This window comes from Vitis vinifera, chromosome 2, assembly GCF_030704535.1.
Source record: "Vitis vinifera cultivar Pinot Noir 40024 chromosome 2, ASM3070453v1".
NCBI lineage: Eukaryota > Viridiplantae > Streptophyta > Magnoliopsida > Vitales > Vitaceae > Vitis > Vitis vinifera.
The window spans coordinates 17,238,531-17,262,627 of NC_081806.1; the positions used below are offsets into that span (position 1 = coordinate 17,238,531).

Sequence of the window (24,097 nt, forward strand, 5' to 3'; positions counted from 1 at the left end):
CATTTTGACTGACCCAATACCAGAAGATGGTTCTCATTTGTTACCAACCTGGGAAACTGGAAATAAACAAGTTAGGCATGCTATTCTAAGTACCCTTTCTAATGAAATTTTTTATATTTATTGTCAATTTAAAGTTGCAAACGAAACTTGGGATGCAATGAATAAAAAATATAGTTTGGAAAATGCAAGAACTCAGAAATATGCCATAGGGAATTTTAAAATTTTCCAAATGACTGAGGATAGAGATGTATCATCTCAAATCCATGACTACCACTTGTTAATTAATGACTTAGCTATTGAAGACATTAAATTACTCGAACATTTTGTAGCTGGTTATTTAGTAGAGACTTTTCTAGAGTCTTGGAAAGACTATAAAAATAACATGAAACATAAAAGAAAACAAATGTCCCTAGAGGATGTCATAATCCATATTAGGATTGAGGAACAAAACTGAAATAGGGACAATGCTGAGAAAGTTAAGGAATTGTCTTCTAAGACTAATGTAGTAGAAGAAAAACCTAAACCCCAAAATAATAGGTCCAAGAAACAAACTCTAGGAACAAGCCCAATGCATCAAACAAGATCCAAAACCCAACTATTAAAAAAAAAAAAGAGTAAGGATCTTGTTTGACTCTGATAAAATAGTTTTAACCAAGAATGATGCATTTGTGGGGAAGAGCTATTGTAATAAGGGTTTATTTATGTTGAATGTTTATGATATTATCAATAATAATGCATCTTTTTTTTTTTTTGCTTACATAGTTGATTCTTGTGATATTTGGCATGGTAGACTAGGACATGTGAACTTTTCATATATGAAGAAAATGGTTAAATTGAGTTTAATCCCTAAATTGTCCTTAGAAAACCATGGAAAATGTGAATCTTGTGTAGAATCTAAAACCATAAAGAAATCTTGCAAATCAGTTGAAAGAGAATCAAATCTACTAAGTTTAATACACAGTGACTTAGGAGACCTAAAAAATACAATGACTAGAGGTAAACGATTCTACATAACTTTCATATATGACTACTTAAGGTATACAAGGGTATATCTTATGCTTTCATCAAGTACAAAAATGAAGTGGAAAATCAACGAAGTAAGAAAATTTAAAAACTTAGAACTGATAGGGGAAGAGAGTATGTGTCCAACCCCTTTAATTCTTTTTGTGAAGATCATGAGATCATTCACAAAACCACTCCTCCTTATTCCCTGAAGTCTAATGGAGTAGTAGAAAGGAAAAATAAGACCTTAAAAGAAATGATGAATGCAATGTTGGTAAGTTCAGGAGCACCCTTGAACTTGGGAGAGGAAGCTATCCTATCTGCATGTCATATTCAAAATAGAATACCTTATAAGAAAACTGGAAAAACTCTTATGAGTTGTGGAAGGGTTATGCACCTAATATAGCATACCTGAAAGTGTGGGGGTGTTTAGCTAAAGTTCTCTTCCTTGAACCTAAAAAATGAAAACTAGGTCCTAAAACCTTTAATGCAATGTTACTAAGTCAGAAAACAGTCTTGTAGATGTTAATATTATAATGGAAACAAAGAATGCAGATTTCTTTGAAAACATATTTCCTATGAAACTAAATGGTGAACAACAAGTTTAAAAAACAAGTAGAGACAAGTCTATTGAACCTTTTGAATTTGAACCTAGAAGGAGTAAAAGTGATAGGAAAGAAACAAACCTTGGAGATGGTTTCTACACCTTCCTAATAGATGAGGACCCTGATCCTACAAAGAAGCTATAACTTTTCCTGATGCACCATTCTAGAAGGATGCCATTAATAGTGAAATCGAATCAATCATGTATAACCATACATTGGAGTTAGTAGATTTACCTCCTGGTGCAAAGACTATTGGCTGTAAGTGGATCTTTAAAAGAAAGTTAAAACAAGATGGGTCCATAGAGAAGTATAAAACTCATTTAGTTGCCAAAGGCTTTAAACAAAGGAATGATGTAGATTACTTTGACAACTTTGCCCCTATGACTAGAATAACATCAAGTAGAGTATTGATCGCTCTAGCTTCCATTCATAATTTGGTTATACACCAAATGGATGTCAAGACTGCATTCTTGAATGGGGATTTGGAAGAGAAAATTTATATGGAACAACCTGAGGGTTGTGTAGTTCCAAGGAAGGAGAAAAAGGTGTGTAAGTTGGTTAAATCACTATATGGGTTAAAAAAAAGCTCCCAGACAGTGGCACAACAAGTTTGATCATGTGTTAGTAACTAATGGATATTCCATTAATGATGCTGATAAGTGTATCTATAATAAGTATGAGGATAACACATGTGTAGTCATTTGCCTTTATGTTTATGACATGCTGATCTTTGGAACTAGCCTAGAGATTGTGTGTGAGACCAAGAAATACCTAGGTCCTAAGTTTGATATGAAAGAGCTAGGAGAGGCAGAGGTGATTCTAGGAATTAAAATAACTAGAACACCTAATGAGCTTAAAATTTCTCAAGAGCACTATGTTGAAAAGATCCTAAGGAAGTTTGAACACTTTGATTGTAAACTAGTGTCAACTTCTTATGATCCTAGCTCACTGCTGAAGAAAAATAGAGAACATAGTGTTGCCCAAATAGAGCATGCTCATATCATAAGGAGCCTAATGTACTTGATGAACTGTACCAGACCTGACATTGCTTATGCAGTAGGTAGATTGAGTCGATACACCCAAAGTCCTAATTAGGACCATTGGACTATTGTTCCTAGAGTCCTTAAGTATTTGAGAGGCACCATTAACTATGGTTTGTGCTTTAGTGGATTTCCAAGTGTCCTTGAAGAATTTAGTGATGCAAATTGGATCTCGGATTCAGATGTGATGAAATCCACTAGTGGATATGTTTTCATCTTTGGTGGAAGTATAGTTTCTTGGAAGTCTACCAAGCAAACTTGTATTACTTGGTGTACTATGGAGGCTAAGTTTATTACCTTAGAAAAAACAAGTTTTGAGGTTGAGGGGCTTAGAAACCTCTTAGCAGATATCCCTTTATGGAAGAGACCAACCCCGTCTATGTCTATGCGTTGTGATAGCCAAGCTACAATTGCTAAGGCTAAGAGTAAAATATTTAAAGGGAAGAATAGGCATGTACGGCTAAGGCACAATATTGTGTTGTAGCTTCTTGAAACAGAGGTTATATCCTTAGAATTTGTGAGGTCAAAGTTGAATTTGGCCGATCCTTTGACCAAACCACTAAATAAGAAACTAGTGGAAGAAACATTGAGGGGGATGGGGCTTATGCCTATTACAGAAGTCAAGAGGGGGGGGGGGGGGGGGGGGGGGTAACCCAACCTATTAGAATGGAAATTCCATGAAGTAGGTTCATATGGGTAATAACAAATCACTTGTTGACTTGAGGTCCTATATCAACTCTAATTGTATGAGAGTCTATCCTTATGGTGTAGATAGAGCGTATTCTGCATTGATTAAGGTTGAATGTTTACTCTTAATGAATACCATATTCCTTATGGATGATATGTTTAAATGCATAATATACTTGATGGATTCACCTATATGAGAGTGGAGGTGGGGCCGCTTCCTATGAGAACTTAGGTAGTTTCTCTAGAATTCTCATGAATATCCAAGTAGAGCGCATGACCTATTTGTGCCAACCCGTTTTGTACAACTCGTAGTGTAGTTGAGAAAACCAATGTGGATAAAATTCCATTGAGTTACATTAAGAAACACTGGTTCATAGAAATTTATTTTCACCCTGTTTTGTAATTCAATACTTATTTGTCCTAAGACTAGTTCATAGCCTTTGGGCACCAATACTGATGCATTGGATTCTTTTTTCCTAAAAATAAAAATAAAAATAAATAAATAATCATGTTTACACTTTGTGGGAGATTGTAGGAAAAGTATAAATAATTTTTATTTTTATTTTATTTTATTCTATTAGTCTTATATTTTTGGGAAGAGTCCTATTGGGATTGTACTAGTGGAGTCCCATTTCTTTTATAAGTAGAATCCCTTTCCACTCTGAGTCATGTTCTGATTACAAGTAGATTCCCATTGGGACTGTGTTAGTGGCTTATAAAAGCAGGTCACCCCTCACTCTCTATATACTAATACCAAATTTTCAGAGAATTGTTTAGAGAGTATTTCAAATATTCTTTTCATACATCTATCTGGAGAAATTTTTTCAAAAACCCGAGCTGTACACATCTCGCTTACAGAGTGTACCCAAGACAAGATCTGGGTGTTGAATCCTGGAGGTAGACCACTAGTACCCTAGTGCATCGAATTCGTCTTCGAGGAAGGTGGATCTATTTTAAGGACAGTGTTTGTCACATCTCAGCCAATAAGTTTTTCTTCTTATTAATTCTATTCTTTGTTTGTGTCTTTGGGGCTAGTCATTTGTTTCCTTACCCTTAATCTAACAATAGGTATATGGGTGGCCCAATCATCATCATCATTATCATCATCTTTAAGAAGTGTAAAATAAATTTCCATAATATTATAACTATTCAAGTTATACACTACAATCAAACATATTACATTAAAAAAAAAAAATCATAAGTAGCTAGATTCAAGAGGTACTGTAAAACATACCATGTTTTGACCAAGTGTAGCTTCCAATTCTTATGTAAAAGTCTATTTATTACAAGAAATTAAAAAAGGAAAAGGATTAAAATCTTAAAAACATGGCAATAATAAAACCCTTAGCAAATATCTATTTGAAACTGTGTCAAAATTTGCCTCAAATTAACTTTTGAATTAACTTTACTATTATTATTGTTGGTGCATAACCTTTTTGGATGTGATGATCCAGTGACTATCCAAGTCGCTAGCCAATCTTCTAATGTCACCTCCTCTATTGGTGGGTGATTTGGCTCTCTAGGAAAATGATCCCATTTTTTCCATGTTCTTTTTCCTCCTTTATAGGCTTGAGTTAGATGTTGGAGGTTGCGTGACATACACGATTAGCTTAGTAGGTTTGTGTTAGGCGGCGTGTGGCTGACTAGCCCTGATGCTTCCTATTGATGTGATAAAATGAGGTTTTCCTTTGAGATTTGTTCCTCATACACATCTTGTTGTTGCCTTCAGTATATGTGCTACATGATCCATTTTGGTGGCTGAACAACTTCTTCCTAGTGACCAATTTTTTATTTTTTTAAAGATCGATTGGGGTAGGCTCTCAGATCTCTCAGATCATTGTAGGTTTAAATGGAGTCAAGATGACCTCTCGACCTGGAGACAATATTCAACTGATATAACATCTGGGTATCCCTTCTCGCAAAAATTCGGTACCCTCAAAAGACAGCTTTTGTAGCAATATTCGTCATCCCCAACCTAAACAAGTACGTAGACCCACATGTTGGTTGACTTCTATAGTTGGTACCTTCATTGCCCCATTTCTTCATGACCAAGTAGGTTTGGGACGACGTGCGTCAGGAGCTACTTGGGCTTGAAACCTTCGTGTTGCAATCCTAGGAAGACGGTAGGTCATACATGCATCACCTTGAGGAGTGGCAACATTAGGGGATTTTCACAAGGCGACACAATGTGCACAACCGTTTTTTTATTTTTATTTGGGAATTTTGCTTTGTTTAGGAACTTTGCTAAAATGGGCACTTGACCTTGATGAACATTTTTCCTAGATGGACACTCGACCTTGGTGGGCATTTCACCTAGATGGGCGCTTGGCCTTGATGGGCATTTCGCCTAGATGGGCACTTGGCCTTGATGGACATTTTGTCTGGATAGGCACTTGGCCTTGATAAGTATTTGCTTAGATGAGCATGTCACCTTGTTAAGCACTTGGCCTTGATAGACATCATCTAGATGGGCGTTTTGCCTTGATGTGCACTTGGCTTTGATGAACATTTTGCCTAGATGGGTATTTTGCCTTCTTTGATCTTTCGTAGGTTGGAACTCTATAGGTGGTGGGGTTGTGTTTTGGGTTGTATTTTCCAGGCGCACAGGTGTAGGGGTAAGGAAATGCTACCTTTCCTCCTGGTTTTAGCTCCAAATGTGCTTATTGCCATGCCACAGTTTTCTTCTCGAGACTTGAGTATGCTTGTAAGTATTGTTCTGCTTCTTCTTGTTGTGTTTAAGGGTAAGTTGAGTTTTTTTTTGTACTCTTACATTTTCTCTCCATCTTTCTTTATCTTTATTCTGTTGTACAGATGAAGTGTGGCATCAAGGATTTTAGTAGGCGAAAGGGTGAGTTTCACTACCATATTGCTGAAACTGACCAACTGAGGCAAGTCGAGTACTTCTTTTGCACCTAAGGCTTTTGGTCGGGTGCTTTCTTGGCACCTGACGATTTGGCTGAGTGTTTCTTGGAACCTAAGGCTATGGTTGGGTGATGTTTGGCACCTAAGGCTTTTTGGTTGAGTGCTTCATTGACACTTAAGACTTTGTTGGGCGCTATGCTTAGTTGGGTACTACTTGGACACCCTAGGCTTTGTTGGGCACTAGGCTCATCTGGATGCCACTTGGGCACCTTAGGCTTTATTAGGCTCTAAGCCTGGTTGGGTGCTACTTGGGCACCTTAGGCTTTGTTGGGCGCTAGGCCCAGTCAGGTGCTACTTGGGCACCTTAGGCTTTATTGGGCTCTAAGGTTGGTCGGGTGCTACTTGGGCACCTTAGGCTTTGTGGTGCTCTAGGTCCATCTAGGTGCTACTTCGGCACCTTAGGCTTTATTGGGCTCTAAGCTTGGTCAAGTGCTACTTGGGCACCCTAGGCTTTATTAGGCTTTGGACTTGGCCAGGTACTACTTGGGCACCTTAGGCTTTGTTTGGCTCTAGGCCTGGCTAGGTGCTACTTGGGCACCCTAGGCTTTATTGGGCTTTAGCCTTGGCCGGGTGCTACTTGTGCACCTCAGGCTTTGGGCTTGGCTGGGTGCTACTTGGGCACCTTTGACTTTGTTATGCTCAAGCCCTGGTTGGGTGCTACTTGGGTACCTTAGGCTTTGTTAAGCTCTAGGTCTGGCTGGGTGCTACTTAGACACCTTAGGCTTTTTGGGTCTAATTGTGGACCCGCATTTTTCACATGCGTCTCCACTCGATCGGCGAGACTCGCTTTTTATTTGTGAAAAATTAATTTTTGGAAAAAAGTTGGAGCCGCCACTTATTTTATTTTTATTTTAAAGGGAAAATAAAACAAGAAAGAAAAACCCTAAATGTGACTCCATAATTTTTGGAAAAAAAAGCATGTCTTCGAAAAACCCGAGTCTAAGTCCGGGGATCAGGTTACTTATTGGGAAGGTACCTTTAAAAGGTAGCACCCCTCTAAGCCCTACAAAGGTCTCTACTGACAACGTTAAGGGAAGTGTGACCATTAATCAGTTAATTATAGGTACCTAAGTAGGCTAGGTGATTTCAAATAAAATAGCATGCCAAACAAGATCAAATCACAACAAAAAAAGGTTAGGGTGCGTACCTGGTCTGCCTCTCAAGCGCTATCACAAAACATAAGAGTTAGTGTAGAAATCCATCACACAACATATATCTTGCCGGGGAAAAATCTAATATATATTTAAACACCCAAGAATCACATCATGCATGGATATAGTCACCAATAGCATACGTGTGCATAGAATTCTCGAAAAAAAGATGAGAAAGAGCGTACCTGGATAGCAAGCTAAAGCGTCTTTATGGGAAGCAAGGTTAGCCCAATAATAGATTCAAAATAATCTCATATATACCACAAAGATAAAGCACAATTAATTAAATATCAAACAAAAAGTATTGAAGAAAATATCATGGATGTCGGGCCCAAAAGCCATGTAACCATGCAAGTCATACAAGTCACGCTGAAAATGTCCAAATGGGCCAAGTGTGCCTAAACGGGCCTATGATGAAATTAAGTGGGCCTAGGGTGGTGCCTAATGGGCCAAGTGTATCTAAAAGCTATCCTAAAAAAAACAAGAAAAGCCTAAGTCTAAGTTAGGGCTGCCAAGGGTCACAATAAGGGATCAAATAATCCCTCAACCAAAGTCTCCGAGGTGACTCAGAGAAAGGTAAGTGGTATGAGTAGCCATGGGCCATCAAGGAACTACTGTGGAACACTAAAAATGAATTTAAAGACATGCGATAAAGGGACAAAATTGAGGGTCTACAAATATGCCCCTCTTTGGTATAGATCACGAGTGTAGAGAATGTGAGTAGAGATACGAGTAATGAGCAGAATGAAGTGAACTATACCGAAGAATTAAAGAAGGACCAGAGATTTTGTCGTAGCACATGAAGAGGTAAGATTAAAAGATGGGGTCTCAACGATATGGACGGGACAACTCTATGTGGGGGAATGACAATAAAGAGAGAACAGTATGTGACGAGTAGCACAAAGATGGAAAGAGGTGAAAAGGATGATTCAAAGTCATGGATGACATGAATGACTCTGGATCATGGACAAGGTGAATGACTCTAGATCCAAAATAGGATAAAAGACTCTGGGTCATGAGCTCAGGGCTCTAATCGGAAAGAATGACTCTGGGTCGAGATGGAAAATGACTCTAGGTCGAGAGCCCTAGGCTCTAAATGGAAAAGAAATGACTCTGGGTCAAAATGGAAAATGACTCTGGGTCGAGAGCCCTAGGCTCTAAATGGAAAAAGAAATGACTCTAGGCTTAATGGAAAATGACTCTGGGTCGAGAGCTCCAGGATCTAAAATAGGAAAGAATGACTCTGGGTCGAAATGGAAAGTGACTCTAGGTCGAGAGCTCCAGGCTCTAAAATAGGAAAGAATGACTCTGGGTCGAAATGGAAAAGTGACTCTGGGTCGAGAGCTCCCAGCTCCAAAATAAGAAAGAATGACTCTGGGTCGAAGTGGAAAGTGACTCTGGGTCGAAATGGAAAGTGACTCTGGGTCGAGAGCTCCGGGCTCTAAATGGAAAGGAATGACTCTGGGTCAAAATGGAAAACGACTCTAGGTCGAGAGCTCCAAGCTCTAAAATAGGAAATAATGACTCTGGGTCGAAATGGAAAAGTGACTCTAGGTCGAGAGCTCCCAGCTCCAAAATAAGAAAGAATGACTCTGGGTCGAAGTGGAAAGTGACTCTGGGTCGAGAGCTCCCAGCTCCAAAATAAGAAAGAATGACTCTGGGTCGAAGTGGAAAGTGACTCTGGGTCGAAATGGAAAGTGACTCTGGGTCGAGAGCTCCAAGCTCTAAAATAGGAAATAATGACTCTGGGTCGAAATGGAAAAGTGACTCTGGGTCGAGAGCTCCCAGCTCCAAAATAAGAAAGAATGACTCTGGGTCGAAGTGGAAAGTGACTCTGGGTCGAAATGGAAAGTGACTCTGGGTCGAGAGCTTCGGGCTCTAAATGGAAAGGAATGACTCTGGGTCAAAATGGAAAACGACTCTAGGTCGAGAGCTTCAGGCTCTAAAATAGGAAAGAATGACTCTAGGTCGAAATGAAAAGTGACTCTGGGTCGAGAGCTCCGGGCTCTAAAATAGGAAAGAATGACTCTAGGTCGAAATGGAAAGTGACTCTGGGTCGAGAGCTCCAAGCTCTAAAATAGGAAAGAATGACTCTGAGTCGAAATGGAAAAGTGACTCTGGGTCGAGAGCTCCCAGCTCCAAAATAAGAAAGAATGACTCTGGGTCGAAGTGGAAAGTGACTCTGGGTCGAAATGGAAAGTGACTCTGGGTCGAGAGCTCCGGGCTCTAAATGGAAATAATGACTCTAGGTCGAAATGGAAAGTGACTCTGGCTCGAGAGCTCGGGGCTCTAAATGGAAAGGAATGACTCTGGGTCAAAATGGAAAATGACTCTGGGTCGAGGGCTCCGGGCTCTAAATAGAAAGGAATGACTCTGGGTCAAAATGGAAAATGACTCTGGGTCGAGAGCTCCGGGCTCTAGATAGATAGCCGATCAGGATACTTTCCGACTCAAGGTGTCGGGTCGAGGCCACTCACAAGTGGCTAGAATGATGAAAACGAAACATCTCAGGGATGAATGATGCAAATGACTCCGGGTCGTGAGCTCAGGGCTCGGGGTGCTATGAATGACTCTGGGTCAAGATGGAAAATGACTCTGGGTCGATGAATAGCTCAGGGCTATGAGCTCCGGGCTCTATGACTGATCGGCTAGAAGGAGAATGCGATACGCAAACTCCAGGTCAAACCACTCATGGGCGACCAAGTGATGAAAGCTCAGCTAAGAGCTGGAAAGACTCTGGGTCTATAGGAAATGATAACTCAGGGCTAGCGGGCTCAGGGCCTAAGGGAAAAAGGATAGGTCAGGGCTATAAGACTCAGGGTCTAGAAGGAATGGATAGCTCATGGCTACGAGGCTCAGGGCCTAAAAAAAGAGGATAGCTCAGGGCTAGTGGGTTCAGGGCCTAAGGGAAAAAGGATAGCTCAGGGCTATAAGACTCGGGGTCTATAGGAAATGATAGCTCAGGGCTAGCGGGCTCAGGGCCTAAGGGAAAAAGGATAGGCTATAAGACTCAGGGTCTAGAAGGAATGGATAGCTCATGGCTACGAGGCTCAGGGCCTAAAAAAAGGATAGCTCAGGGCTAGCGGGCTCAGGGCCTAAGGGAAAAAGGATAGCTCAGGGCTATAAGACTCGGGGTCTATAGGAAATGATAGCTCAGGGCTAGCGGGCTCAGGGCCTAAGGGAAAAAGGTAGGCTATAAGACTCAGGGTCTAGAAGGAATGGATAGCTCATGGCTATGAGGCTCAGGGCCTAAAAAAAGGATAGCTCAGGGCTAGCGGGCTCAGGGCCTAAGGGAAAAAGGAGAAGACCAACTCGAAAGTGGACATGAAATAAATTGGCTCAAAGCCATTTACTCAAAAGGTCAAGGGTCGGACTACTGAAACCAAGAAGGGAAATATGCCCCAGTATCCAGGGTGCTCACACTGCCGAAACAACCAGTAAATCAATCATCCGCTGAAATCAATGGGTCAAGAACCAATACATCATGACAAACCTCTGAAAAGTCTAAACTGAAGAAACCCTCTATGTCTGAAAAGCTACTCTGTCGGTGAATCTCAAAAGGTAAATCTCAAAGAGTGTGTATCATGGCTCATCTAAAAGTAAACCTCAAAGTGCATAAAATGCTGCTCATCTGGATAATCCAATCTGCAAGGTAACAATGACGAAAACAAATCTGTCTTGTGAACATCTGGCTAAAGGATCTCGGGTGAAACCTGACGTGATCCATCTCTATCTCAAAAAATCCATGTAGGGAGGCCCTGATACAGTCGATCGTCGGAAGCTCTGGGCTAGTGCTCAATCTAAAACCAAGCTGGCCACTGTCTCAATCTCAAAGATACTCAAAGAGAATGGGGGAAATATGCCCCAGTATGAGATCCGATATCAAATTCATGAGGTAAACAACCGACACCAATCATCTATCCTCATATCACTACCCAAAAAAATCTCGTAAAGGAGAGGGGAATATGCCCCAGTATGGATATCTGATGTCAAAGTCATGAGCTAAACAACAACAATGATCATCCATCTATATACCGCTGCCCGAATAAATCTCGTAATGGAGAGGGGAATATGCCCCAGTATGGATATCGGATGTCGAAGTCGTGAGGCAAACAAACTAACAATGATCATCCATCCTCGTACCGTATACAATAACAGATAAGAATCTCGGAGGAAGGGGGGAATATGCCCCAGTGTGAATATATGATGCACAACCAAAGGATGAATCCAACATCATCAATCAACTATCCTCAGCTCAACAATAATCCGCTAAGAAGTCAGAATGATGTATCAACCAATGCCTCAAGGGAGACACTCTAAATCTAATCTCAAATGAATAGCCAAAATGATGAGGAATGTGGTAATCTCAAAAGTAGAAACATGTCTCTGATGAATCCCTGACTGAATCTGATAGGAATCTGGTAACCTCAAAATGGGGAAATATGCCCCAGTATGCCTGGTCTATACACTGCACTGAAAACTGCCTCCAACTCAGTAATAATCCACTAGTCTATCTCAGAAGTACTCCGGGAATGGAACCACTAGGGGCTCAACGATGCTCCACTAGAACTGATATAGTCTCAACATACCTCACTAGGGATCTCTGATCGGTGAAAATACCCAGACTCAAAGAAAGTGCTCCACTAGGGGCTCATCTCAGCCAGATGAAAGGGGAATATGCCCCAGTATGGATATCTAATGCACAACCAAAGGATGAATCCAATATCCTCAATGAACTGTCTCCAAACCCAAAAATCCATCAAACATCAATATGCCAAGCAAGAGAGAGACCAAATGCTTCCAAAAGTATCTTCCATAAAAGAAAACATAGTAACGACCAAACTTCAACCAATCTACCAAAAACCTGTCCAAGTGAAGACTGTCAAAGATAACGTCTGATCTCGTGGCCTCAGGGTGGTCTTAAGACACGGGACGTAACGTAGGCCAAGGTGATAGGGTGAAAGAAATGAAGGGAAACTAGGCTCAAATACCCAATGATCAAACTCGTACCCTCGTGTACAAGATGTAATGCATAGAAAAATCTCATGAGTCATGGACTTAGAAGTAACCAAAGGGAATGCCGATAACGAAATGAGAGAAAGGATGAATGGTCAAACCATCAATGGAATATGTGAATGATGTGAAGAAGGTATCAAATCAGTAATGGGTATCAATATGTAGGGAATGAATAAAAGGTGAAACAAAGATCTGGAATGAGGTAATGGGATACAAAAGAAAGCAATGAGAAAGTGGAATGAGTGATGATCAACCCATGTTAGTACAATAAAGGAAAGTCATATCACCAATGATGGAATGGTGGGTATAAGACAATGATCCGGAGACCCTAGTAAAAAGGTCACTCATCTCTCATACCTAATATATATCAATCATGATCCAAACAACATAGGATCTCATAGAACTCTCACATGAACCCTCGACACTCCAAATGCATAACAAGAGTGACTCAAGGACTGAAAAACTCATAAAAAACTCACAAAAACCCACAACGACAAATATACCCAATAAATGAACCTCAAAAGGTGGCATAAATGCCCAATGGAACAAGATACCATACATGAGCATATTATTGCGCTTTTCTTTTCTTTTTCTTTTTTCTGATTTTTGATTGATTTTTTTTTTGATTTTTTTTTATTTTGATTTTTTTTTTGATTTTTTTTTTTTTGCGCATGCTCTGATCATCAATAAATCAAACTCCAATGGAAAAATATAAGGAATGAACAAACTCTCTCTGACCACTGATGAATACATGAACCCCAACCCATGAGACAACCTCTCAAACTAAGATCTCCGAATCAATGTCAAATGATGGAATGAATAGAGTGATATGACTGCCTTCTTTGCACTAAGACGTGAAGAATCATCAACCCAAGGAAGAGAATAATAAGATGAAGCAAATAATGATAGAGAAAAGAAAGAGAATGAATATATGATGATAATAAAATAGAACAAATAGGGTGATAAGAGGATGGTAACAAAATGAGAAGATAGACCTGTAAGTCTAAAGCTCATGAGACTTTCCTACCAAAGCATGCATATACATCAAAGGGCCCCAACCCGGGTATAGAAATGGTAATCAAAGCTATAAGAAAGAAATAAGGCTATAACATACCACGCGAAGCTCAATGGGCTAGCAACGGTCTAATATATAGAGGTGATAAAGTATGAGGCTAACCGAAATGATGGCCACCCATCCTGCGACCACAGTCTCAAACATAATACTTCTTTAGTTGATCCACGTTGGTAGGCTCTGAAAATTGGTTTCCATCTAAGTCTGTCAACCATGCAGCCCCTTCTGGAGTCAACTCCCGGATAACATAAGGCCCACTCCAACTATCATCCAACATGTCTATCTTAGGCCCATCATGAAGAAAACCATGTCAATCAAAGCTCCCATCTGAGAAAAATTAACGTCCTCTATAAGAACTCTCATCTGATAAACTTTGACTCATAATCCACTAAACTCATCATATGTACGAAGTCACCCTCAACAATGTCACTGGCTAACTGGGTGGTGGGGGTGGTTGGTAATGAATCATACGACATCTCATCCTGAACTGGATACTATCTATCTCACTGTCCATCAATCCTCTGGCTCAAACCTGCTAATGTCTCTTGAATAGAGTCATGGTGACTGTAAGTCGATCAACTGTATCATACTGAGGATCCATACCTGACTTCTTTGAAACCTTGACCAATCTATCTCCAACTCTGATATAAAAAGTCGAATCCAAACTGAAGCGAGTAACATTCCTATAAGGTACAAAGACGCGGAAAGAGAAATGACATGAAGGAAGCTCAGAAGAGGTGGAAACACACTAATCACAATGCAGAAAGGTGGCCCAACTGAGACTCAAACATGTACCAATCTCTGAGCACACCAAAAGGAGACCATGAAGAGGATAACTGAACCCAATTGTGACCAAGGCAGCTCTGAAGGTCCACAGATGCACCCACGTGTAGGAGTGAAATCTTAATTGGATCTAGGCTAACCTACAAGGTTGAGTTGGCTCTATAGGGTAAAATGGGTGGGTCAAAGGATCCCTAGTAGAAGCGATTGTACCCTCCGGCGGTACGCAACCCTCTGCACGCCTCCAAGGAGACGGGGTGCTTCCATGCAAGGTGGTCATCACCTCCACACATGCACTTCCTCGCGTTCCCAGGGGGTTTCTTAATGGTGAAGGCTCTCCCATCTCTCAACACTCAAGGATAATCTAAAGTGCACAATGAAGGATGTGGGTGCATTCGAAAAACCTAAGATCTAAAGTGAGATAGTGAATGAAGATAAGCAATCATACGAACATGCAAGAGAAAAGGTTGTCATGCAACAAGCAGCCATGCGAAGCAGATAAATATCAAACAATCAAAGTCCTATCTAGCATATGTGAGAGTGAATCATGCTAAAGTGAACAAACAGTTAAGTGATCACATCAAACAGTCATGCGAATCAAATAAATAGCAAACAAACAAAGTCATATCTAACATATGTGAGAGTGAATCATGCTAAGTGAGCAAAACAATCAAGTGATCATTCAAGGCAATCATACATGTTAAGATAACAAACCAAACAAGCAAGCAAATCGAATCATCTTGCCTAAAAAAGGAGGTACCCACTGATCGACCAATTAAACGCCACATTTTCCTCAACTAGTGTTCAAGCTTGATCCTCAAAATCCCCAGTGGAGTCGCCAATTTGTGGACCCGCATTTTTCACATGCGTCCCCACTCGATCGGCGAGACTCGCTTTTTATTTGTGAAAAATTAATTTTTGGAAAAAAGTTGGAGCCGCCACTTATTTTATTTTTATTTTAAAGGGAAAATAAAACAAGAAAGAAAAACCCTAAATGTGACTCCATAATTTTTGGAAAAAAAAGCATGTCTTCGAAAAACCCGAGTCTAAGTCCGGGGATCAGGTTACTTATTGGGAAGGTACCTTTAAAAGGTAGCACCCCTCTAAGCCCTACAAAGGTCTCTACTGACAACGTTAAGGGAAGTGTGGCCATTAATCAGTTAATTATAGGTACCTAAGTAGGCTAGGTGATTTCAAATAAAATAGCATGCCAAACAAGATCAAATCACAACAAAAAAAGGTTAGGGTGCGTACCTGGTCTGCCTCTCAAGCGCTATCACAAAACATAAGAGTTAGTGTAGAAATCCATCACACAACATATATCTTGCCGGGGAAAAATCTAATATATATTTAAACACCCAAGAATCACATCATGCATGGATATAGTCACCAATAGCATACGTGTCCATAGAATTCTCGAAAAAAAGATGAGAAAGAGCGTACCTGGATAGCAAGCTAAAGCGTCTTTATGGGAAGCAAGGTTAGCCCAATAATAGATTCAAAATAATCTCATATATACCACAAAGATAAAGCACAATTAATTAAATATCAAACAAAAAGTATTGAAGAAAATATCATGGATGTCGGGCCCAAAAGCCATGTAACCATGCAAGTCATACAAGTCACGCTGAAAATGTCCAAATGGGCCAAGTGTGCCTAAACGGGCCTATGATGAAATTAAGTGGGCCTAGGGTGGTGCCTAATGGGCCAAGTGTATCTAAAAACTATCCTAAAAAAAACAAGAAAAGCCTAAGTCTAAGTTAGGGCTGCCAAGGGTCACAATAAGGGATCAAATAATCCCTCAACCAAAGTCTCCGAGGTGACTCAGAGAAAGGTAAGTGGTATGAGTAGCCATGGGCCATCAAGGAACTACTGTGGAACACTAAAAATGAATTTAAAGACATGCGATAAAGGGACAAAATTGAGGGTCTACACTAATGCTTCTTCATACCTAAGGTTTTTTTTTTTCTTTTTTTTTTTTTGCGGTCATGCGATGCGTAACATATTTGATTTGAAAAATACAATAGTTGACGATATTGCTTCCCCACTTGGGGATCTTTGCTTTTAGATGGATTAGGCCATTTGGTAAGACTAGGAAGTTCTTCTTTGGTAGTCTCGCTAGCGCCTCTTTGTCCACTGATAGTGTCTGGGTAGCTGCATCGAGTCAAGCCACCAAGATCTAGTTCTCCCTTTTGATTCGATTAACAGTTCTTCTCAATTTGTCCAGCTACCTTCGATACTTTGTTAGCTACGGTTCATTTGTTCGTTGTGGCCACTCATAAGTTGTTGGGGTGACATGCTCACCATCAACGTAGTTAGCTGCCAATGTAGTCACCATGGTTGGCTTTTGTTTCATTCCCATAGACGATGCCAATTGTTGGTGCACAACCTTTCTAGGTGTGATGATTTGGTGACTATCCGGGTTGCTAGCCAATCTTCTATTGTCACCTCCTCTATTGGTGGGTGTCTTGGTTCTCCAGGAAAATGATATTTTTTTTCCTTGTTCTTCTTCCTCCTTTATAGGCTAGAGTTAGACGTTGGAGGTTGTGTGGAGTACACGATTAGCTTGGCAGGTTTGTGTTAGGCAATGTGTGGCCGACTATCCCTGACGCTTTCTATTGATGTGACAAGATGATGTTTTCCTTAGAGATTTGTTCCTCATACATCTCTTGTTGTTGCCTTTGGTATTCATGCCACATGATCCATGTTGGCAGCCTAAAAACTTCTTCCCAGTGACCAATTTTTTAGTTCTTCTAGGATCATGTTGGAGTGGGCTCTCGGATCACTATAGGTTTAAACAGAGTCGGGATGACTTCTCGATCGGGAGACAATATTCAGCTGATACAACATCCAGGTACCCCTTCTCGGCAAAATTCAGCACCCTTAGGAGGCAGCTTTTATAGCGAAATCTGCCACCCCCGACCCAAGTAAGCAGGTAGACCCACAGGTTGGTTGGCTTCTATGGTTTGTACCTCCAATTATAATGGAAGTATAAATTTTAAAAAGATTCAGTGATTGTAGGATTCAATTCTAATGCTCTTATAGTAGCCAAGGGTCCTCGGACTCATGGTAGCACACAGACATGTCCTCTTCTATCTATGCAAATAGTCATGCAAAATACAAATATTCCCTTATACATTCCTATAGTTTTACATGTATATGAATTTAATTATTTTATGTTCTGACTAGTGAAGCAACCATATTTCCCCATTTTAACCTCGCTACTGCCATTGATGCGGTAGTAGAGTATAACTGGCACATATAGATATGTCGAAAGAGCAATCGAGAGCAGATAGCTTCAAATTCTGAATGTGAAGTTCAGTTGGAGACTGGTTTTATTAGCCTTTTAGATATGATTTGAACCTCTATTTTAGACAAGAACCTGGAGCTTCTGAATATATGTAGTACAACTCCTTTGGTCATGTATATATGTGCATATTGCGTTGAGATAGACAACATACAATCACTTGGCAACACGTACAATATTAAAACTTTCAGAATATCACAAAATTTGATTGATGTCAAAGACTCATTCTGGACATTTAGGATAGGAGGTTACAATAAAGCCATTAACTGTACACATAAGTTCATTTGCATGAATTGGGAACCAATTTAGAAGGTCAAGTATATTCGCTGTCAACAAGAATGACGCTACTGAGGAGGAACCCAGTTTGATCAAGATTCTAGCATCAAACAACAGAGTCAAAGTCAAATCAAGAGCAACGTTCCAACTTGTCATGAAGACCAAGAATAGTAATTGCTTTTGAGCAAGCAGTGAAATTATTTGCAATCAGACAATCATCTTCTTCTTCAAGAAATGCTGTAATGAAATTCTTACCAGTTGTCTGATTCTTCAAAACATGAAGTTAGCAAACAGATTGTTCATATATAATGTCAGCTGGCATAAATGTAGTGTTCAATCACCAAGCCACAAAGATGATACAACCGAACAGTTGCAGCAGGAAAACTTGGTTGTTTATTCAAAATCAAGTAAATCTCTAGGTCCCTCATACCACGATTGCTCCCAATCTTCAGGTCTTGGCGTAGACAATTCCTTCCTTGTCTATGTGGACAGAACAATGCTTGCTGTTCTAGTTGTTGTCTTTCACCATGGTCTGTAGAAAAAATGTCCAGAAAAACAACTAATGATCAGTAGAAGTGTAAAAGGGAAGAAAGAAAACTACTGATAGATTGGATCAGTCATCTTCTTCATTAGATCATTATAAACAGTTGGCTTTGAAAAATTTGAAGTTAATCAACTACAATCATGACACAGATTTATTTTTCCTAAAAGAATGTAAATGTATGGTTTCTCTTTGAGTACAGCTCTCTACAGCACAAAAATAAACAAATACTGTGGTCAAAGCTGTCAATCAAAATCCCCCTATCCAGAATGCATGGCAATGGCTGATCCAAATGGCCATGTACTAGTACACTTACTAAGATTTCCTTCAAGAATCATGTACAAGTGACCACCACTGTTCTCGGTGTCCAGAGGCAGTTTTCCATACTCATCTCCTTCTCCATGAGGCTCATGTAGTTATTGGAAGGATTCAATAAATAATCTCGAAACCCATGAGCGTTTTTGGCCCAAAGAAATTCAGCATATAACATAATTTTTTGTATATATATAAGTTTATGAAATAACCATGATTACTAGATGGGAAAAGTGTGTTTTCATCCTCTGATATGACTATATCAGTAAAATGAGAACCAACTTTTCCTATTTCAAATTAAGTCACATCAAATTAAGCAGACTCTGAAAAATACTGATCTCCATCTCATAGTTTGTGAATGGATCATAGACTGAAAATGAATTATATGTAATCTACTTAATTTACCAAAGGTAATGAAATCTAATTTACAATCAAATTAATTAAGAAACTAAGATACTAATCACTACCATACGTACATAAATCATATAACATTTCTGTAACATTACTTTTCTTCAATATCAAGAACCGAAAAAAATTATAAGGCAATCAAATGAAACAAACCAAGAAAACAACAATATTAAAAGAGTTATGAAATATCACCAGATGATAATTATTTTGTCATAACATAGTGAACAACATAAATTAAAATCTTGAAATGTCACCATAGCCAACCTAGTAGAAATGATTCATCAAAATATTTGAATGTGAGATCTTAAACTGGTGTTTGACCAATAAATATGGTAATAAACATATATTAAGTATATATGAAGTGACCAAGCTAAGATTTGTATCATGTTATTGTAGGGAATCCCGAATCTCTTTGTTCCTTATCCTATGATTAGGCTAGGTACATACGAATCTTTCTAAGTTTTTCTAAATCGTATGAACAATGGAAAAATTGTGTTTTAAAATAATAAGAAGAAATAGAATTTGCATTAGAAAACATTACCTTAGATTTGGATGTTCCCAAATCTAATTCACGTAGTAAAGGAGAAGATCGAAGATCTTCCACCAGATGACTTTTCCTTGATTTTAGATCTTAATTGGTGAGAAGGAAGGAAGACTAAAAAGGATATGGTTCTCTCTCTCTCTTTGAATAGTGAAAGATGGCTCACTTCAAAAAAGTAATGAAAACCTTATCATTTAAGGGATATTTATAGGGTTCCCTAATTGGGTATAAGTGACTTAAGCGTACTAAAGGCTTGAATCATTTAATTTAGCTCAGAATGAGTCTTAATTGATTAATTAACCTAACATAGTTATTTAATTAATTAATTAGCTAAATTTGGAGACTTTGTTCACTTACCCCTATGCAACCTTGCATAATTACCAAAACACCCTTATACGCAAAAGTGAACCAAGAGTTGTGTCATCAAGGTATATGAGCTTAGGTGGACACCATTGAGACCTATAGGACAGTACTAGCTACCCCAAAATCTAATTTTGAAGTTGATTTAACATTCCACTATAGAGAATCGATTGCACTATAATACCTTATATAAATAACAATGAGTACTGTTGTGAACAAGTCATCTACTTACAATGAATCCATTTCTTGAATTTTTTTTGCAACTCTTAATGCACTCAAGTCCTATACAATATAAGATATGTATATCAAAATGCTTACAAGGTATAATGTATAGGATTAGGATAAATAAAAGTGAACTAAAAGTTTATTAATAAATAATAAAATTTTAAATTTATTACATAATGTCATTCTTTTATGAAACCTTTAAAATAGTGAGAGCGCCCTTTCATAATCATGAATTAAACTTTAGTTTCAACTTCTATCAAAGGCTAAATGAGAAAAGCTATCATAGAGGAGGCCTCAGCCAATGGGTAAGATGCACTGTTATACCAAACAATAAGTGGAAAATACAATTTTATTAATACTTGAGACAAAAAAAAGAAATAGAAGGATGATTTTACACTCAAACCAAGCATTTATTTATAATGAAGTGCAGTCTCCAAACGCACATGTGGACTTATTGGAAAATCATACAAATTATTGAAGGACGACCTTAGCTAGGCTAACAGTCTCCTAAATAGGCCATCTTTTATATATCTTTGCATTCATCCATCTCCTCATTGTCTTTGATTTTAGATGGTGAGGATGTGAAAGTAACAGGAAGCAGTGGACGATTGTTCACAGTGAGGCTTAGCACATCAGCTCTCGAATAATGTCCTACCACATCGAACTGGAACTTTGCTTTAGGAATCTCTCCACGAACATCTACATATCAAGTGATCATAAAAATATTTCATCAGTCCATGATAAATATCATAGAATATCAAGTCTTCGATAAAACTAAGTTTGCAGTCCTCTTAAACCTAAAGAATCGACTCATTTGCCTTATCTGCATACTGAAATATTTGGATATATAATTGGAGAAGTCAGGGCCATACCAAGATCAGCTGTGAAGAGGCCTTCTCCTTCATAATTCGGTCCTGCTAGAATTTCGCCATGGGGCGAAATGATGACACTACCTCCAGCCCAAACAATAGAATCTGGAGTGACATCTTCTTCTGTAGGACTGTAAAGATACTCAGGTGGAGGTGGGTAATCTTTCCTCCGACAGAACTGGATGGGTGAAAGAACATAGCATCCACCCTCAATAGCGACGTGTCTCATTGTAGCTACCCATGTATCCCCGGAATCGGCAGTAGGAGCACAATATATCTCAATACCTATATAGATGTACATTCGTATTTTGTGATCAATCAATCCCATATCAAAGCCATAATGTATTTCAAGCCAAATCATATTAGTTAGTGAAGAAAAAGAAATGGTAAAAGACATACCTTTGCCATACATTGCTGTCCTGAAAAGTGGCATTCTATTTTCCCAACAAATGACCGAACCAAGTTTTCCATATGGAGTGTCATAAACTGGAGTTGTCGAGCAATCTCCGAAACCCCAGAACAGCCGCTCCCAATATGTTGGCATGAGTTTCCTATGTTTTCCAAGGTAATTACCTTCAGGATCAAAGAAGAGAACTGTGGAATACAATGTGTATCCATCTCTCTCAACAACGCCTGTCACTAAGTAGACTTTGTATTTCGCAGCCATTGATGCCAATCTATCCGCTTCAGGTCCTGAAAATACATTAATATGAGATCAAAGATGAAACATGTAAGCTGATCGTTCATCACAAAGCATAAGTATAATTTTTTTCTTGGTTCATTCATCAAACGTGTCTTGTTTCAATAACTAATTAAGTGGTTCAGTTCTTTAGCTATTTAAGGGAGAAAGAGAGAGATAACTGACCCGGCACATTAATGGCAGAAGCATGGTACTTGCGGAAACTTTCTTTCCCTCTTGGCGACTGGTCGGCAAAGTTGTATCCCCGGGGATACCCACCGATAAATGCTTCAGGAAACACAACCAGTTGGGATCCTAGTGCAGCTGCTTCTTTCAAAAACCTCTCAGCCTTATCTGCTCTCAAAATCACATTGCAAGAATTAATAATCCACGACTTAGAAAGTAAATGAATTGGTTGAATGGAGAGAATGAAAATTAACTTCAAGGGATCCCGAATGACTTTTTGGTTGCTGAGAAAACTCAAGGAAAAAGAGACCTAGATGAAACTTGAAACTCTCATATTTTCAGCTGTTTTGTAACTAAGAAAAGAGAAACCACCTCAACCCAACTCATTAAAATAATTGTAAAAGCAGTAATTCCTTGATTGGCAGCTGAAAATATGATCAGGGTTCAATCATCCTTTTCTTTTTTTCAGTCTCTGACCAACCAATTAGATCACATATTCCATTACACAAGTTGCACAATTGAAAGAAATGGTACGTTACCTAGAGTGGCAGGAGTATCATAAAAGATACTAGAAGCTTGAACAACGGTGGCTCTAACAGTTGAAGACATTGCAGAAATCGTATGCTTTTTCGTTTCCCTTTTGTTTGAGGATTCCTTACACAACGTTCAGTATATATATTGCCCATGAACATGAGGTTCTTCTGCCATTACTTGAACGAGACGAAGAGGCTGTGAAAAGTCTGCCTTGGTTTTCTATATTTATTGTGAGCTTTTCTCCTCATCACAAATTTTGAAGTTATCCGCAGACATTGTGGACCAGCGACATGACTTGTACAAATTGAAAATGACTGTGATCTGTGAAAAGTAATTTAAGATAAAATTCAATTCATGGTTTGATAGTTTTAGACAAACAAAACACAAAGGTGAACACATACCCAAATTATTAGGCTTTTATTTTCATTTCTTTTATATGTATATATATAATGTATAAGTTGCTATGATTATTTGAATTAAAGAAGGGACCCGCCCACGTGCATAGTGGTGGCTGAGGCCTTTTGTGACCTCAAAATAAAAGAAAAAAAGAATAGTCATTAAAAGCACAAGATAGTCATTAAAAGTACATAGTGTTATAGTTTTAGACGCCCAAAAGAAGTCTTTTTGTGCCTTGTAAGAATCAAAATAAGTTTTATCGCTTTCTTTTTTTTCTACAGGTACGATGATTATCTTTGAACGAAAAGAGGGAGCCGCCCACATGCATGGATTCCATCCATCTAGCACACAGATAAATTGTCATTTGTGGCTTGAGGCTTTCTATGACTTGTACTATATATCTATAAAACCCAGCATATAGCTAACAACTGGGTCCGACCTCATGTATTGGTCCCTACCAAAAATTAATGAGTGATTCAATGGCAGCTATGGTAGAAAAATAAAAAGGGAGAACTATGCTTACCCTCACGTTGATTCAAGCAAATATATTTTTTAGGAATTCTAATTTTCATATTTCACCCAAAACGCATAATCAATAAATTTATCCTTCAAATATGTATTTTAATAACAACCAAAATGAGAATTCTATAGTTATCCCTTATAAAATCTTTAATATGACAAGTCATCATTTGATCTGTTTGATATCCTCTCCATATCATGTATTTGATATCCTAACTTTGACATTTTTTTATTTATATACGCTGAAGTGAATACACTTTCATATTTCTTTTCGTTCTTTTAATATTTTCATATTTATTAACTTAGTCATTTTTTTGAAACATTAACATAAAATTATAATATATGATCAATAACTAATGAGAACAAATTAAACATAAATATAAGTATGAAATGGACAGAAAATAAAAATTTTATCCTACAAACAATACACTAAATAGTTTAAAATATTAATTATAATAATATATTTGATACTTTAGGGTTTAGATTAAAAAATTATGTTTTACTTTTTAGAGGCTAGGATATAGGATTTCCATTAACCAAAGATTTTTTGTATGAATCCTAAATAAAATGTGCATTTATTTTGCAAATTCTTATCATATATAATTAAAATAAAATAAATATATTTTTATCATATTATTTTTAATTTTTATTATTTTGTGTCAAAATCAT

The 24,097-nt window shown here is 38.5% G+C and overlaps 1 protein-coding gene across 1 annotated transcript; it reads right to left on the bottom strand.

Annotated features, from left to right (window-relative positions):
* Window positions 1–20,634: 20,634 nt before the first annotated feature.
* Window positions 20,635–22,645, bottom strand: LOC100241359 (bifunctional nitrilase/nitrile hydratase NIT4B; the record flags this gene model as incomplete). The annotated part of the gene is made up of 5 exons (XM_002268744.5): window positions 20,635–20,944; window positions 21,118–21,399; window positions 21,514–21,807; window positions 21,980–22,147; window positions 22,519–22,645. Coding segments are annotated over 5 exons (1,047 nt in total), but the record flags the coding sequence as incomplete, so codon positions are not given.
* Window positions 22,646–24,097: the final 1,452 nt, after the last annotated feature.